The 14,150-nt window shown below is 44.2% G+C and overlaps 1 protein-coding gene across 3 annotated transcripts in view; it reads right to left on the reverse strand.

Moving 5' to 3' along the window:
- Positions 1-243: 243 nt before the first annotated feature.
- The window catches only part of LOC109894524 (acid phosphatase type 7), a 29,312-nt gene continuing 15,405 nt past the window's right edge, over positions 244-14,150 (reverse strand). For all 3 annotated transcript variants that reach the window (XM_020488079.2, XM_020488080.2, XM_031829001.1), the window contains 4 exons: positions 2,907-2,974; positions 2,743-2,814; positions 1,138-1,275; positions 244-972 (listed from right to left, as the gene is read on the reverse strand). In XM_020488079.2, coding sequence (XP_020343668.1) covers positions 907-972; positions 1,138-1,275; positions 2,743-2,814; positions 2,907-2,974 — 344 coding nt within the window. In that variant the 3' untranslated portion in view covers positions 244-906. The remainder of the gene's footprint in view (positions 973-1,137; positions 1,276-2,742; positions 2,815-2,906; positions 2,975-14,150) is intronic.

Below are 14,150 nucleotides of genomic sequence, written 5' to 3' on the forward strand. Positions count from 1 at the left end.
AGTTTTAGATTCGCCAAGTAAGGATCAGTCATCTTGATGGAATGATGAGAGACTTGATCTTTTAAACATATTTCCAGTTCTTGGCCAGTGGAAAACGTGCTTGGTGCAGCAGATTGGATATGGCCTGGTGGTACTATCCCTTAGTGTGCCTGTGAGGACTCAGGGCAGGTTTTGAGTTAAAGAAGCCAATTTGTTTGAGGTGGCCTGCCAGGTGCCTGCTTCTTCTGGAGAAACTGACATACACTTGGAAAGACAGGATTTATTGATATAGTTAAAAGTCTGATGCCTTGTTTTACAGTACCATTCTTAACAAGACAGTAAAATGAGACGATTTACATTGAATCATAGCATTTTTCTATTGGTGCTTTAAACAACAGTTTGTTTGTTCCTTTCTCACTAACAATATACATTTTTATGTTAAACATTTAATAGATACATACAAATCTAGGTAGCAATATGAGTAGACTGTTATAAAATGTAGGCCCCTTACAACCATTTGTCAGGGGAAACTAACCACATTGTGCCCATTTGAATGAAACTAAGATGTACAGAGATATGATTGTTATCTACTGTATAAAATAACTGTCACCTCAGGTTCGGGCCTCTCCCAATGTGCTCAGCTAATTCACTTGAATATTCTTGAATAACCAACAGTAGACAGCATAAATATGAGCAGACAGTTTGAAATCTGAAGATTCGCTTTTCCTCCCAATCTGAAACATGTGTCTAATCCCTAATGGTCCTCCACGGATGGACCTGTGTGCAAAGATATCCATTATTTGGAAAATAATAATTTTCCTATGATTGGTTTGATAGCAGTCAACAGTGCAGTTCACCATGATTAGGTTTCAAAGTGCATTTCCTGAGAAGAGATGTTGATTTGATTGGCTGGGTTTCTTGGGGTCTTCAGAACCAGGCTGAGAAGCCGTGTTTTTCCTTCACCACCCAGATGCTGTCGATCACCTTACCATACTGAACGACAAAGAGGCACTCTCCTTTATCACTGAGCCAACAAAACTGAATGAACAGTGCAATGACTTGTTTTTTTCCCCATGAAGTGTATTACATATCAGTAAGAGATTGGAGAAGATCATTCACTTCATAGGTATAGAACTGAGGACTTCCCTCTCTGCTCACCTGGTCATCGGAGACCTGCTCCAGGTACAGATGGGTGGTGTTGTGCACCTGCATGCGGGTGTATCCATAATCTGTACTGCGGAAGGCACTCCAGTCCCTCGGATTAGGGACGAACGGATCATGATTCTCACGGCAGCCCTGAAAAGACCATAGATATCTTCAAGCCATCCTACAGTGCCTAGTGAAAGTCTAAACACCCCTTGCACAGCATAGATTTTGCTGACTTGAAGTTAAAAAGAAAAGAAAAAAGAAAAAAAGGGATTACATAACATTTTCTTCCCCCTAAAGAACATTTTCTACAGTAAAACCAAATTATCCAGCAGGGTTAGATATTTAGAAGGTTCTCCTCTAACTTTTTACCTGGGCTTTGCTACTTTCATATTTATTTTGATCATGACAAACTCAGTCCTTCCTGGTGACAAGCATATTCTTGTTAATCTAACTGCACTGTCCAATTAACAGTAGCTATTAGTGAAAGAATACTATGCTATTGTTTGAGAAGACTGCACAGTTATGAATTTGAAAATGTATTAATAAACCAATTAGGCACATTTGGGCAGTCTTGATACAACATTATGAACAGATATGCAATGGTTCATTGGATAAGTCTAAAACTTTGCACATACATTGCTGCCATCTAGTGGCCAAAATCTAAATGGCACCGGGGCTGGAATAATACATTATGGCCTCTTGCATTTCAAAGATGGTACACAAAAAAACGCTTGTTTTTTTTCCCTCTTTGTACTATCCTTTACCAGATCTAATGTGTTATTCTCCTACATTACTTTCACATTTCCACAAACTTCAAAGTATTTATTTTCAAATGGTATCAAGAATATGCATATCCTTGCTTCAGGTCCTGAGTTACAGGCAGTTAGATTTGCGTATGTCATTTTAGGTGAAAACTGAAAAAAAGGGCCTGATCCTTTTAATCCAAACCTGAAGGTTTTAAATTTAGGCCAAAAAGTTATTGGAATCATTTCTTATCCTCCCCTGATCTATTCCTGTTTAAAAATGTATCCCAGACATTTAAAGCTCATTGGTGGCTTTGCGGTTGAATTGTTAGACATTCACTAACCAAGGGAACTTAGACACAAGAACTAAAATCATGAGAAGCACTACTTTTGCAAACAGATAGACCTCATTCAACAAATATGATTTTGTATGAAAATATTTTCTCCTAAACGTATTTAGATGTACCTCAGCAAGGGGTGTGAAGACCTTTGCAATTAAGACTTGTTATTTCGGTGGTTGTGTAGATCAGTGAAAAAATCCGGACAGAAATTTTAGGGAGCAAAATATTAAAACTGCAAGGCTGTGTAGACTTTCACTAAGCACTGTATGCTACTTCACAGTCCTTTAATAGTCTATAGTGTTCCGTTTTCAGTCAAAGGTTCATGTTGTTTCTGGAGAGCCACATGCCTCCCTAAAGCTCATTCTCAGGCATCTGACATTTGGAACAGGACTGAGGCTCTGGTGCGGTCCTGACACCACTCTGATATGGGGATGACCAACTCATGTGTGCATTTATTCATGTGTATTTATACACCACAGCACACACCCCATTGACTGAAAAAGGAGTGGTCAAAGCAGTGGTCTACTTACAGCAGAGCCTGTGATGATATGTACTGGGGCTTTGGGGTTTACATAAGGCTGTTCGATGCTCCCATTGAAGACCTGGAAGAGGAACATTAAAGGCTCTTCAGTCTGACAAAACACTGATGACATGGAGAGTGTGTGATGTAGTGATTATTCACATGGGAACTGACCTTGTAGCCATAGACAGGCCACAACCTCTCATATGTGTGTTCATGGGCCCACAGCTCTAGGTCCACTCCTGGAAAAAGACGCCGTATTAGTTGATATGACAATTTTGATGCAGTACTTACCTAGTATAAGCCTGGGCAATATACATATGGCATGATTTTCAATACTGAAAAAAATACAAATACCACGGCCTTGACATTCCACATTTTGTTGTGTTACATCCAGATTAATTATTTTATTATTATTATTTTTTAACAATATCCCATAATGTCAGTGGAATTATGTTAAGGTGTTTTGTAACCGATGCCTCTTTCCACTCATCAAATTGCAGGTGCACAGTCTGTATAATGTCAAAGTGTAATTACGTTTTTAGAAAGGTTCACAAATGTCAAATGAAAAGCCTTGAGTCAATAATAATTCAACCTCTTATCTTATGGCAAGCCTAAATCAATTCAGGATTAAAAATGTACTTAAGTCACATTCAGTAAGTTGCAAAGAGAGTGCAATAACATGAATACCTCATCTCTGTGCCCCATACATATAATTATCTGTAAGGTCCTTCAGTCAAGCAGTACATTTCAAACATAGATTGAGCCACAAAGACCATTGAAGTTTTCCAATGCCTCGCCAAAAAGGAAACATTGTAGATGGATAAACATTTTAAAAACAGACATTGAATATACTTTTAAGCAAGGTGAAGCAATTAATTCTACTTTGGATGGTGCATCAATATACCCAGTCACGACAAAGATACAGGAGTCCTCCCTAATTCAGTTGCCGGAGAGGAAGGAAACCATTGAGGTCAAGGGTGACTTTAAAACAGTTCGATTTTAATGGCTGTGATAGGAGAAAACTGAGGATGGATCAACATTGTAGTTACTCTACAAAACTAACCTAATTGACAGAGTGAAAGGAAGCCTGTATAGAATCAATAATTTTATTCAAACATGCATCCTTGTCACAACAAGGCACTAAAGTAGTACCGCAAAGAAAAAGTGGCAAAGCAATTCCCTTTTTGTCCTGAATACAAACTGTTATGTTTGGGGCAAATCCAATACATTACGAGTACCACTCTATATGTTCAAGCATAGTGGTGGCTGCATCATGTTATGGGTATGCTTGTAATTGTTAAGGACTGGGGAGTTGTTCCAGGCAAAAATCCTACAAGAAAAGTAGACTGAACCAGGTTTCCACCAGACACGGGGAGATGAATTCACCTTTCAGCAGGAAAATAACCTAAAACAAGGCCAAATCTAAACTGGAGTTAGTCACCAAGACAGTGAAGATCATTTTTAAGTAAAAAAAAAAAGGTATTAGGTGAACAATAGATAAGTAAAGAAATGAAAAATAAAAGTAGCGTGGCAATATACAGGCACCAGTTAGTCAGGCTGATTGAGGTAGTATGTACATGTAGGCACGGTTAAAGTGACTACACATATATGATAAACAAAGAGTAGCAGTAGCGTAAAAGAGGGGTTGGTGGGTGGCAGGACACAATGCAGATAGTCTGGGTAGCCAATGTGCAGGGGCACCGGTTAGTCGGGCCAATTGAGGGAGTATGTACATGAATGTATTGTTAGAGTGACCATGCATATATGATAAACAGAGAGAAGCAGCAGCGTAAAAGAGGGGTTGGGGGGGGGGGGGGGTACACAATGCAAATAGTCCAGGTAGCCATTTTATTACCTGTTCAGGAGTCATATGGCTTGGGAAGCTGTTGAGAAACCTTTTGGTCCTAGACTTGGCGCTCTGGTACTGCTTGCCATGCGGTAGTAGAGCGAACAGTCTATGACTGGGCTGGCTGGGGTCTTTGACAATTTTTAGGACCTTCCTCTGACACTGCCTGGGGTAGAGGTCCTGGATGGCAAGAGGCTTAGCCCCAGTGATGTACTGGGCCGTACGCACTACACTCTGTAGTGCCTAGCTGTCGGAGGCCGAGCAGTTGCCATACCAGGCAGTGATACAACCATGCTCTCGATGGTGCAGCTGTGGAACATTTTGAGGATCTGAGAACCCATGTCAAATCTTTTTAGTTTCCTGAGGGGGAATAGGCTTTGACGTGCCCTCTTCACAACAGTCTTGGTGTGTTTGGACATTGTGGTAAATGACATTTTAATGGCATCAGACCGAGGCTCTGCATCTGTCCTCGTGCTCCTAGACCTTAGTGCTGCTTTTGATACCATTGATCACCACATTCTTTTGGAGAGATTGGAAACCCAAATTGGTCTACACGGACAAGTTCTGGCCTGGTTTAGATCTTATCTGTCGGAAAGATATCAGTTTGTCTCTGTGAATGCTTTGTCCTCTGACAAATCAACTGTAAATTTCGGTGTTCCTCAAGGTTCCGTTTTAGGACCAGTATTGTTTTCACTATATATTTTACCTCTTGGGGATGTTATTCGAAAACATAATGTTAACTTTCACTGCTATGCGGATGACACACAGCTGTACATTTCAATGAAACATGGTGAAGCCCCAAAATTGCCCTCGCTAGAAGCATGTGTTTCAGACATAAGGAAGTGGATGGCTGCAAACGTTCTACTATTAAACTCGGACAAAACAGAGATGCTTGTTCTAGGTCCCAAGAAACAAAGAGATCTTCTGTTGAATCTGACAATTAATCTTAATGGTTGTACAGTCGTCTCAAATAAAACTGTGAAGGACCTCAGCGTTACTCTGGACCCTGATCTCTCTTTTGAAGAACATATCAAGACCATTTCAAGGACAGCTTTTTCCCATCTACGTAACATTGCAAAAATCTAACTTTCTGTCCAAAAATGATGCAGAAAAATTTATCCATGCTTTTGTCACTTCTAGGTTAGACGACTGCAATGCTCTACTTTCCGGCTACCCGGATAAAGCACTAAATAAACTTCAGTTAGTGCTAAATACGGCTGCTAGAATCCTGACTAGAACCAAAACATTTGATCATATTACTCCAGTGCTAGCCTCTCTACACTGGCTTCCTGTCAAAGCAAGGGCTGATTTCAAGGTTTTACTGCTAACCTACAAAGCATTACATGGGCTTGCTCCTACCTATCTCTCTGATTTGGTCCTGCCATACATACCTACACGTACGCTTCGGTCACAAGACGCAGGCCTCCTAATTGTCCCTAGAATTTCTAAGCAAACAGCTGGAGGCAGGGCTTTCTCCTATAGAGCTCCATTTTTATGGAACGGTCTGCCTACCCATGTCAGAGACGCAAACTCGGTCTCAACCTTTAAGTCTTTACTGAAGACTCATCTCTTCAGTGGGTCATATGATTGAGTGTAGTCTGGCCCAGGAGTGGGAAGGTGAACGGAAAGGCTCTGGCGCAACGAACCGCCCTTGCTGTCTCTGCCTGGCCGGTTCCCCTCTTTCCACTGGGATTCTCTGCCTCTAACCCTATTACAGGGGCTGAGTCACTGGCTTACTGGGGCTCTCTCGTGCCGTCCCTGGAGGGGGTGCGTCACCTGAGTGGGTTGATTCACTGTTGTGGTCATCCTGTCTGGGTTGGCGCCCCCCCCCCCCTTGGGTTGTGCCGTGGCGGAGATCTTTGTGGGCTATACTCAGCCTTGTCTCAGGATGGTAAGTTGGTGGTTGAAGATATCCCTCTAGTGGTGTGGGGGCTGTGCTTTGGCAAAGTGGGTGGGGTTATATCCTTCCTGTTTGGCCCTGTCCGGGGGTGTCCTCGGATGGGGCCACAGTGTCTCCTGACCCCTCCTGTCTCAGCCTCCAGTATTTATGCTGCAGTAGTTTATGTGTCGGGGGGCTAGGGTCAGTTTGTTATATCTGGAGTACTTCTCCTGTCCTATTCGGTGTCCTGTGTGAATCTAAGTGTGCGTTCGCTAATTCTCTCCTTCTCTCTTTCTTTCTCTCTCTCGGAGGACCTGAGCCCTAGGACCATGCCCCAGGACTACCTGACATGACTCCTTGCTGTCCCCAGTCCACCTGGCCATGCTGCTGCTCCAGTTTCAACTGTTCTGCCTTATTATTATTCGACCATGCTGGTCATTTATGAACATTTGAACATCTTGGCCATCTTCTGTTATAATCTCCACCCGGCACAGCCAGAAGAGGACTGGCCACCCCACATAGCCTGGTTCCTCTCTAGGTTTCTTCCTAGGTTTTGGCCTTTCTAGGGAGTTTTTCCTAGCCACCGTGCTTCTACACCTGCATTGCTTGCTGTTTGGGGTTTTAGGCTGGGTTTCTGTACAGCACTTTGACATATCAGCTGATGTACGAAGGGCTATATAAATAAATTTGATTTGGACCGTTCTAGTTAGTTGGTGATGTGGACACCAAGGAACTTGAAGCTTTCAACTTACTCCACTACAACCCCGTCGATGATAATGGGGACGTGCTCGGTTCTCCTTTTCCTGTAGTCCACAATCATCTCCTTAGTCTTGGTTAAGTTGAGGGATAGGTTGTCTTGTTGTCGGTGATCAGGCCTACCACTGTTGTGTCGTCTGCAAACTTAATGATGGTGTTGGAGTCGTGCCTGGCAACGCAATCGTGGGTGAACAGGGAGTACAGGAAGGGACAGAGCACGCACCCCTGAGGGGCTCCAGTGTTGAGGATCAGCGTGGCAGATGTGTTGCTACCTACCCTCACCACCTGGGGGCTACCCGTCAGGAAGTCCAGGATCCAGTTGCAGAGGGAGGTGTTCAGTCCCAGGATCCTTAGCTTAATGATGAGTTTTGAGGGTACTATGGTGTTGAACAGCATTCTCACGTAGGTGTTCCTTTTGTCCAGGTGGGAAAGGGCAGTGTGGAGTGCAATAGAGATTGCATCATCTGTGGATCTGTTGGGGAGGTATGCAAATTGGAGTGGGTCTATGGTTTCTGGGATAATGGTGTAGATGTGAGCAATTACCAGCCTTTCAAAGCACTTCATGGCTACGGACGTGAGTGCCACGGGTTGGTAGCCATTTAGGTAGGTTGCCTTAGTGTTCTTGGGCACAGGGACTATGTTGGTCTGCTTGAAACATTTTGGTATTACAAACTCAATCAGGGACATGTTGAAAATGTCAGTGACACCTGCCAGTTTGTCAGCACATGCCCGGAGCACAAATCCTGGTAATCCATCTGGCTCGGCAGACTTGTGAATGTTGACCTGTTTAAAGGTCTACTCACGTCGGCAACGGAGAGCGTGATAACACAGCTGTCCGGAACAGCTGATGCTCTCATGTATGCCTCAGTGTTGCTTGCCTCGAAGCGAGCACAGAAGTAATTTAGCTCGTCTGGTAGACTCGTGTCACTGGGCAGTTCGCGGCTGTGCTTCCCTTTGTCATCTGTAATGGTTTGCAAGCCCTGCCACATAAGACGAGCGTCGGAGCCGGTGTAGTATGATTCAATCTTAGTCCTGTATTGACGTTTTTCCTGTTTGATGGTTCATTGGAGGGCATAGTGAGATTTCTTAAAAGTGTTCCGTGTTAGAGTCCCACACCTTGAAAGCGACAGTTCTACCCTTTAGCTCAGTGCGAATGTTGCCTGTAATCCATGGCTTCTGGTTGGATTATGTGCGTACAGTCACTGTGGGGACGACGTCCTCGATGCGCTTATTGAAAAAGCCAGTGACTGATGTGGTGTAATCCTCAATGCCATCGGAAGAATCCCGGAACATGTTCCAGTCTGTGCAGTTTAGCATCTGCTTCATCTGACCACTTTTTTATAGACCGAGTCACTGGTGCTTCCTGCTTTAATTTGAGCTTGTAAGCAGGAATCAGGAGGATAGAATTATGGTCAGATTGACCAAATGGAGGGCGAGGGAGCGCTTTGTACGCGTCTCTGTGTGTGGAGTACAGATGATCTAGAATGTTTTCCCCTCTTGTTGCATATTTAACATGCTGATAGAAATTAGGTAGAACTGATTTAAGTTTCGCTGCATTAATGTCTCCGGCCACTAGGAGCACTGCCTCTGGGTGAGTGGTTTCCTGTTTGCTTATTTCCTTAAAACAGCTGACTGAGTGCGGTCTTAGTGCCAGCATCCGTCTGTGGTGGTAAATAAACAGCCACTAAAAGTATAGATGAGAACTCTCTTGGCAAATAGTCTGGTCTGCAGTTGATCAAATGATACTCTACTTGAGGCGAGCAAAATCCTGAGACTTCCTTAGATTTTGTGCACCAGCCGTTGTTTACAAATATGCAAAGAGCCCCCCCCCCTCCCATCGTGTTACCGGAGTGTGCTGTTCTATCTAGCCGGTGCAGTATTTTATTTTTTTATTTTTATTTCACCTTTATTTAACCAGGTAGGCTAGTTGAGAACAAGTTCTCATTTGCAACTGCGACCTGGCCAAGATAAAGCATAGCAGTGTGAGCATACAACAAAGAGTTACACATGGAGTAAACAATTAACAAGTCAATAACACAGTAGAAAACGAAGGGGGGGTCTATATACAATGTGTGCAAAAGGCATGAGGAGGTAGGCAAATAATTACAATTTTGCAGATTAACACTGGAGTGATAAAAGATCAGATGGTCATGTACAGGTAGAGATATTGGTGTGCAGAAGAGCAGAAAAGTAAATAAATAGAAACAGTACGGGGATGAGGTAGGTGAAAAGGGTGGGCTATTTACCAATAGACTATGTACAGCTGCAGCGATCGGTTAGCTGCTCAGATAGCTGATGTTTGAAGTTGGTGAGGGAGATAAAAGTCTCCAACTTCAGCGATTTTTGCAATTCGTTCCAGTCACAGGCAGCAGAGTACTGGAACGAAAGGCGGCCAAATGAGGTGTTGGCTTTAGGGATGATCAGTGAGATACACCTGCTGGAGCGCGTGCTACGGATGGGTGTTGCCATCGTGACCAGTGAGCTGAGATAAGGCGGAGCTTTACCTAGCATAGACTTGTAGATGACCTGGAGCCAGTGGGTCTGGCGACGAATATGTAGCGAGGGCCAGCCGACTAGAGCATACAAGTCGCAGTGGTGGGTAGTATAAGGTGCTTTAGTGACAAAACGGATGGCACTGTGATAGACTGCATCCAGTTTGCTGAGTAGAGTGTTGGAAGCCATTTTGTAGATGACATCGCCGAAGTCGAGGATCGGTAGGATAGTCAGTTTTACTAGGGTAAGCTTGGCGGCTTGAGTGAAGGAGGCTTTGTTGCGGAATAGAAAGCCGACTCTTGATTTGATTTTCGATTGGAGATGTTTGATATGAGTCTGGAAGGAGAGTTTGCAGTCTAGCCAGACACCTAGGTACTTATAGACGTCCACATATTCTAGGTCGGAACCATCCAGGGTGGTGATGCTAGTCGGGCATGCAGGTGCAGGCAGCGACCGGTTGAAAAGCATGCATTTGGTTTTACTAGCGTTTAAGAGCAGTTGGAGGCCACGGAAGGAGTGTTGTATGGCATTGAAGCTTGTTTGGAGGTTAGATAGCACAGTGTCCAAAGACTGGCCGAAAGTATATAGAATGGTGTCGTCTGCGTAGAGGTGGATCAGGGAATCGCCCGCAGCAAGAGCAACATCATTGATATACACAGAGAAAAGAGTCGGCCCGAGAATTGAACCCTGTGGCACCCCCATAGAGACTGCCAGAGGACCGGACAGCATGCCCTCCGATTTGACACACTGAACTCTGTCTGCAAAGTAATTGGTGAACCAGGCAAGGCAGTCATCCGAAAAACCGAGGCTACTGAGTCTGCCGATAAGAATATGGTGATTGACAGAGTCGAAAGCCTTGGCGAGGTCGATGAAGACGGCTGCACAGTGCTGTCTTTTATCGATGGCGGTTATGATGTCGTTTAGTACCTTGAGTGTGGCTGAGGTGCACCCATGACCGGCTCGGAAACCAGATTGCACAGCGGAGAAGGTACGGTGGGATTCGAGATGGTCAGTGACCTGTTTGTTGACTTGGCTTTCGAAGACCTTAGATAGGCAGGGCAGGATGGATATAGGTCTGTAACAGTTTGGGTCCAGGGTGTCTCCCCCTTTGAAGAGGGGGATGACTGCGGCAGCTTTCCAATCCTTGGGGATCTCAGACGAGATGAAAGAGAGGTTGAACAGGCTGGTAATAGGGGTTGCGACAATGGTGGCAGATAGTTTCAGAAATAGAGGGTCCAGATTGTCAAGCCCAGCTGATTTGTACGGGTCCAGGTTTTGCAGCTCTTTCAGAACATCTGCTATCTGGATTTGGGTAAAGGAGAACCTGGAGAGGCTTGGGCGAGGAGCTGCGGGGGGGGCGGAGCTGTTGGCCGAGGTTGAAGTAGCCAGGCGGAAGGCATGGCCAGCCGTTGAGAAATGCTTATTGAAGTTTTCGATAATCATGGATTTATCAGTGGTGACCGTGTTACCTAGCCTCAGTGCAGTGGGCAGCTGGGAGGAGGTGCTCTTGTTCTCCATGGACTTCACAGTGTCCCAGAACTTTTTGGAGTTGGAGCTACATGATGCAAACTTCTGCCTGAAGAAGCTGGCCTTAGCTTTCCTGACTGACTGCGTGTATTGGTTCCGGACTTCCCTGAACAGTTGCATATCACGGGGACTATTCGATGCTATTGCAGTCCGCCACAGGATGTTTTTGTGCTGGTCGAGGGCAGTCAGGTCTGGGGTGAACCAAGGGCTGTATCTGTTCTTAGTTCTGCATTTTTTGAACGGAGCATGCTTATCTAAAATGGTGAGGAAGTTACTTTTAAAGAATGACCAGGCATCCTCAACTGACGGGATGAGGTCAATGTCCTTCCAGGATACCCGGGCCAGGTCGATTAGAAAGGCCTGCTCACAGAAGTGTTTTAGGGAGCGTTTGACAGTGATGAGGGGTGGTCGTTTGACTGCGGCTCCGTAGCGGATACAGGCAATGAGGCAGTGATCGCTGAGATCCTGGTTGAAGACAGCGGAGGTGTATTTGGAGGGCCAGTTGGTCAGGATGACGTCTATGAGGGTGCCCTTGTTTACAGAGTTAGGGTTGTACCTGGTGGGTTCCTTGATGATTTGTGTGAGATTGAGGGCATCTAGCTTAGATTGTAGGACTGGCGGGGTGTTAAGCATATCCCAGTTTAGGTCACCTAACAGAACAAACTCTGAAGCTAGATGGGGGGCGATCAATTCACAAATGGTGTCCAGGGCACAGCTGGGAGCTGAGGGGGGTCGGTAGCAGGCGGCAACCGTGAGAGACTTATTTCATATCCCGCATATCCCGCATATCCCGCTAGCTGAATAGCCATGTCATCATTCAGCCACGATTCTGTGAAACATAAGATGTTACAGTTTTTGATGACCCGTTGGTAGGATATTCGTGATCGTACCTCGTCTAATTTACTGTCCAATGATTGTACTTTGGCGAGTAATACTGACGGTAACGGCAGCTTTCCCACTCGCCTTCTGCGGATCCTTACGAGGTACCCCGCTCGGTGCCCTCTGTACCTGCGTCTCTTCCTCTTGCCAATAACTGGGATGTTGGCATTGTCGGGTGTTCGGAGAATGTCCTGTGTGTCCTGCTTGTTGAAGACAAAATCTTTGTCTAATCCGAGGTGAGTGATCGCTGTCCTGATATCCAGAAGCTCTTTTTTATCGTAAAATATGGTGGCAGAAACATTGTGTACAAAATAAGTTACAAATAATGAGAAAAAAAACCACATCATAGCACAATTGGTTGCCGCCCGTAAAACTGCTGCCATTTCTTCCGGTGCCATTTTTTCAACAACCAATTTGACAGAGCATGAAGCATAAAAAAAAGCAAATGTTGAACAATCCAGGTATGGAAAACTCTTAGATACTTGCCCAGAACAATTCACAGCAGCAATCACTGCCAACGGTGATTCTAACATGCATTGACTCACAGGGTTGAATACTTATCTAATAATACACACACAGTACCAGCCAAAAGTTTGGACACACCTACTCATTCATGGGTTTCTTTAGTTTTACTCTTTTCTACATAGTTTTGATGACTTTACTATTGTTCTACTATGAAATATTACATATGGAATCATGTAGTAACTAAAATGTTAAATCAAAATATATTTTATATTTGAGATTCTTCAAAGTAGCCACGCTTTGCCCTGATGACAGATTTGCACACTCCTGGCATTCTCTAAACCAGATTCACCTGGAATGCTTTTCCAACAATCTTGAAGGAGTTCCCACACATGCTGAGCACTTGTTGGCTGCTTTTCCTTCACTCTGCGGTCCAACTCATCCCAAACCATCTAAATTGGGTTGAGATTGGGTTGAGGTTGGGTGATTGTGGAGGCCAGGTCATCTGATGCACACTCCATCTCTCCTTGGTCAAATAGCCATTACACAGCCTGGAGGCGTGTTGGGTCATTGTCCGGTGTAAAAACAAATGATAGTCCCATTAAGCGCAAACCAGTTGGGATGGCGTATCGCTGTGCTATTCATGCTGGTTAAGTGTGCCTTGAATGCTATTTAAAATCACAAACAATGTCACCAGCAAAGCACCCCCACACCAATACACCTCCAAAGGACAGATTTCCACCAGTCTAATCTCCATTGCTTGTGTTTCTTTGCCCAAGAAAGTCTCTTCTTATTGGTGTCCTTTAGTAGTGGTTTCTTTGCAGCAATTCAAACATGAAGGCCTGAGTCACTGAACAGTTGATGTCGAGATGTTTCTTACTAGATCTCTGTGAAGCATTTATTTGGGCTGCATGTTGAGGTGCAGCTAACTAATGAACTTATCTCTGCAGCAGAGGTAACTCTGGGTCTTCCTCTCCTGTGGCGGTCGTCATGAGAGCCAGTTTTATCATAGATTGATGGTTTTTACGACTGCACTTGAAGAAACTTTCAAAGTTCTTGAAATTGTCCGGATTGACTGACCATGTTTTAAAGTAATGATGGACTGTCATTTATCTTTGCTTATTTGAGCTGTTCTTGGTCTTTTACCAAATAGGGCTATCTTCTGTATACCAAACCTACCTTGTCACAAAACAACTGATTGTCTCAAAGAAATTCCACAAATGAACTTTTAACAAGGCACACCTGTTAATTTAAATGCATTCCAGGTGACTCCCTCATGAAGCTAGTTGAGAGAATACCAAGAGTGTGGGAAGCTGTCATCAAGGCAAAGGGTGGCTACTTTCAAGAATCTCAAATACATTTTTTGGTTACTACATGATTCCATATGTGTTATTTCATAGTTTTGATGTCTTCACTATTATTCTACAATGTAGAAAATAGGATAAATAAATAAAAACCCTTAGGTGTCCAAACTTTTGACTGGTACTGTATACATTTTTAAATAGCACCCCTTGGGTGCACATTCAGTAATACCGTATACTTCAGCATGGTACAGAAACGGTATGAAAATCTG

This window comes from Oncorhynchus kisutch, linkage group LG7 (genome assembly GCF_002021735.2).
Source record: "Oncorhynchus kisutch isolate 150728-3 linkage group LG7, Okis_V2, whole genome shotgun sequence".
Classification (NCBI taxonomy): domain Eukaryota; kingdom Metazoa; phylum Chordata; class Actinopteri; order Salmoniformes; family Salmonidae; genus Oncorhynchus; species Oncorhynchus kisutch.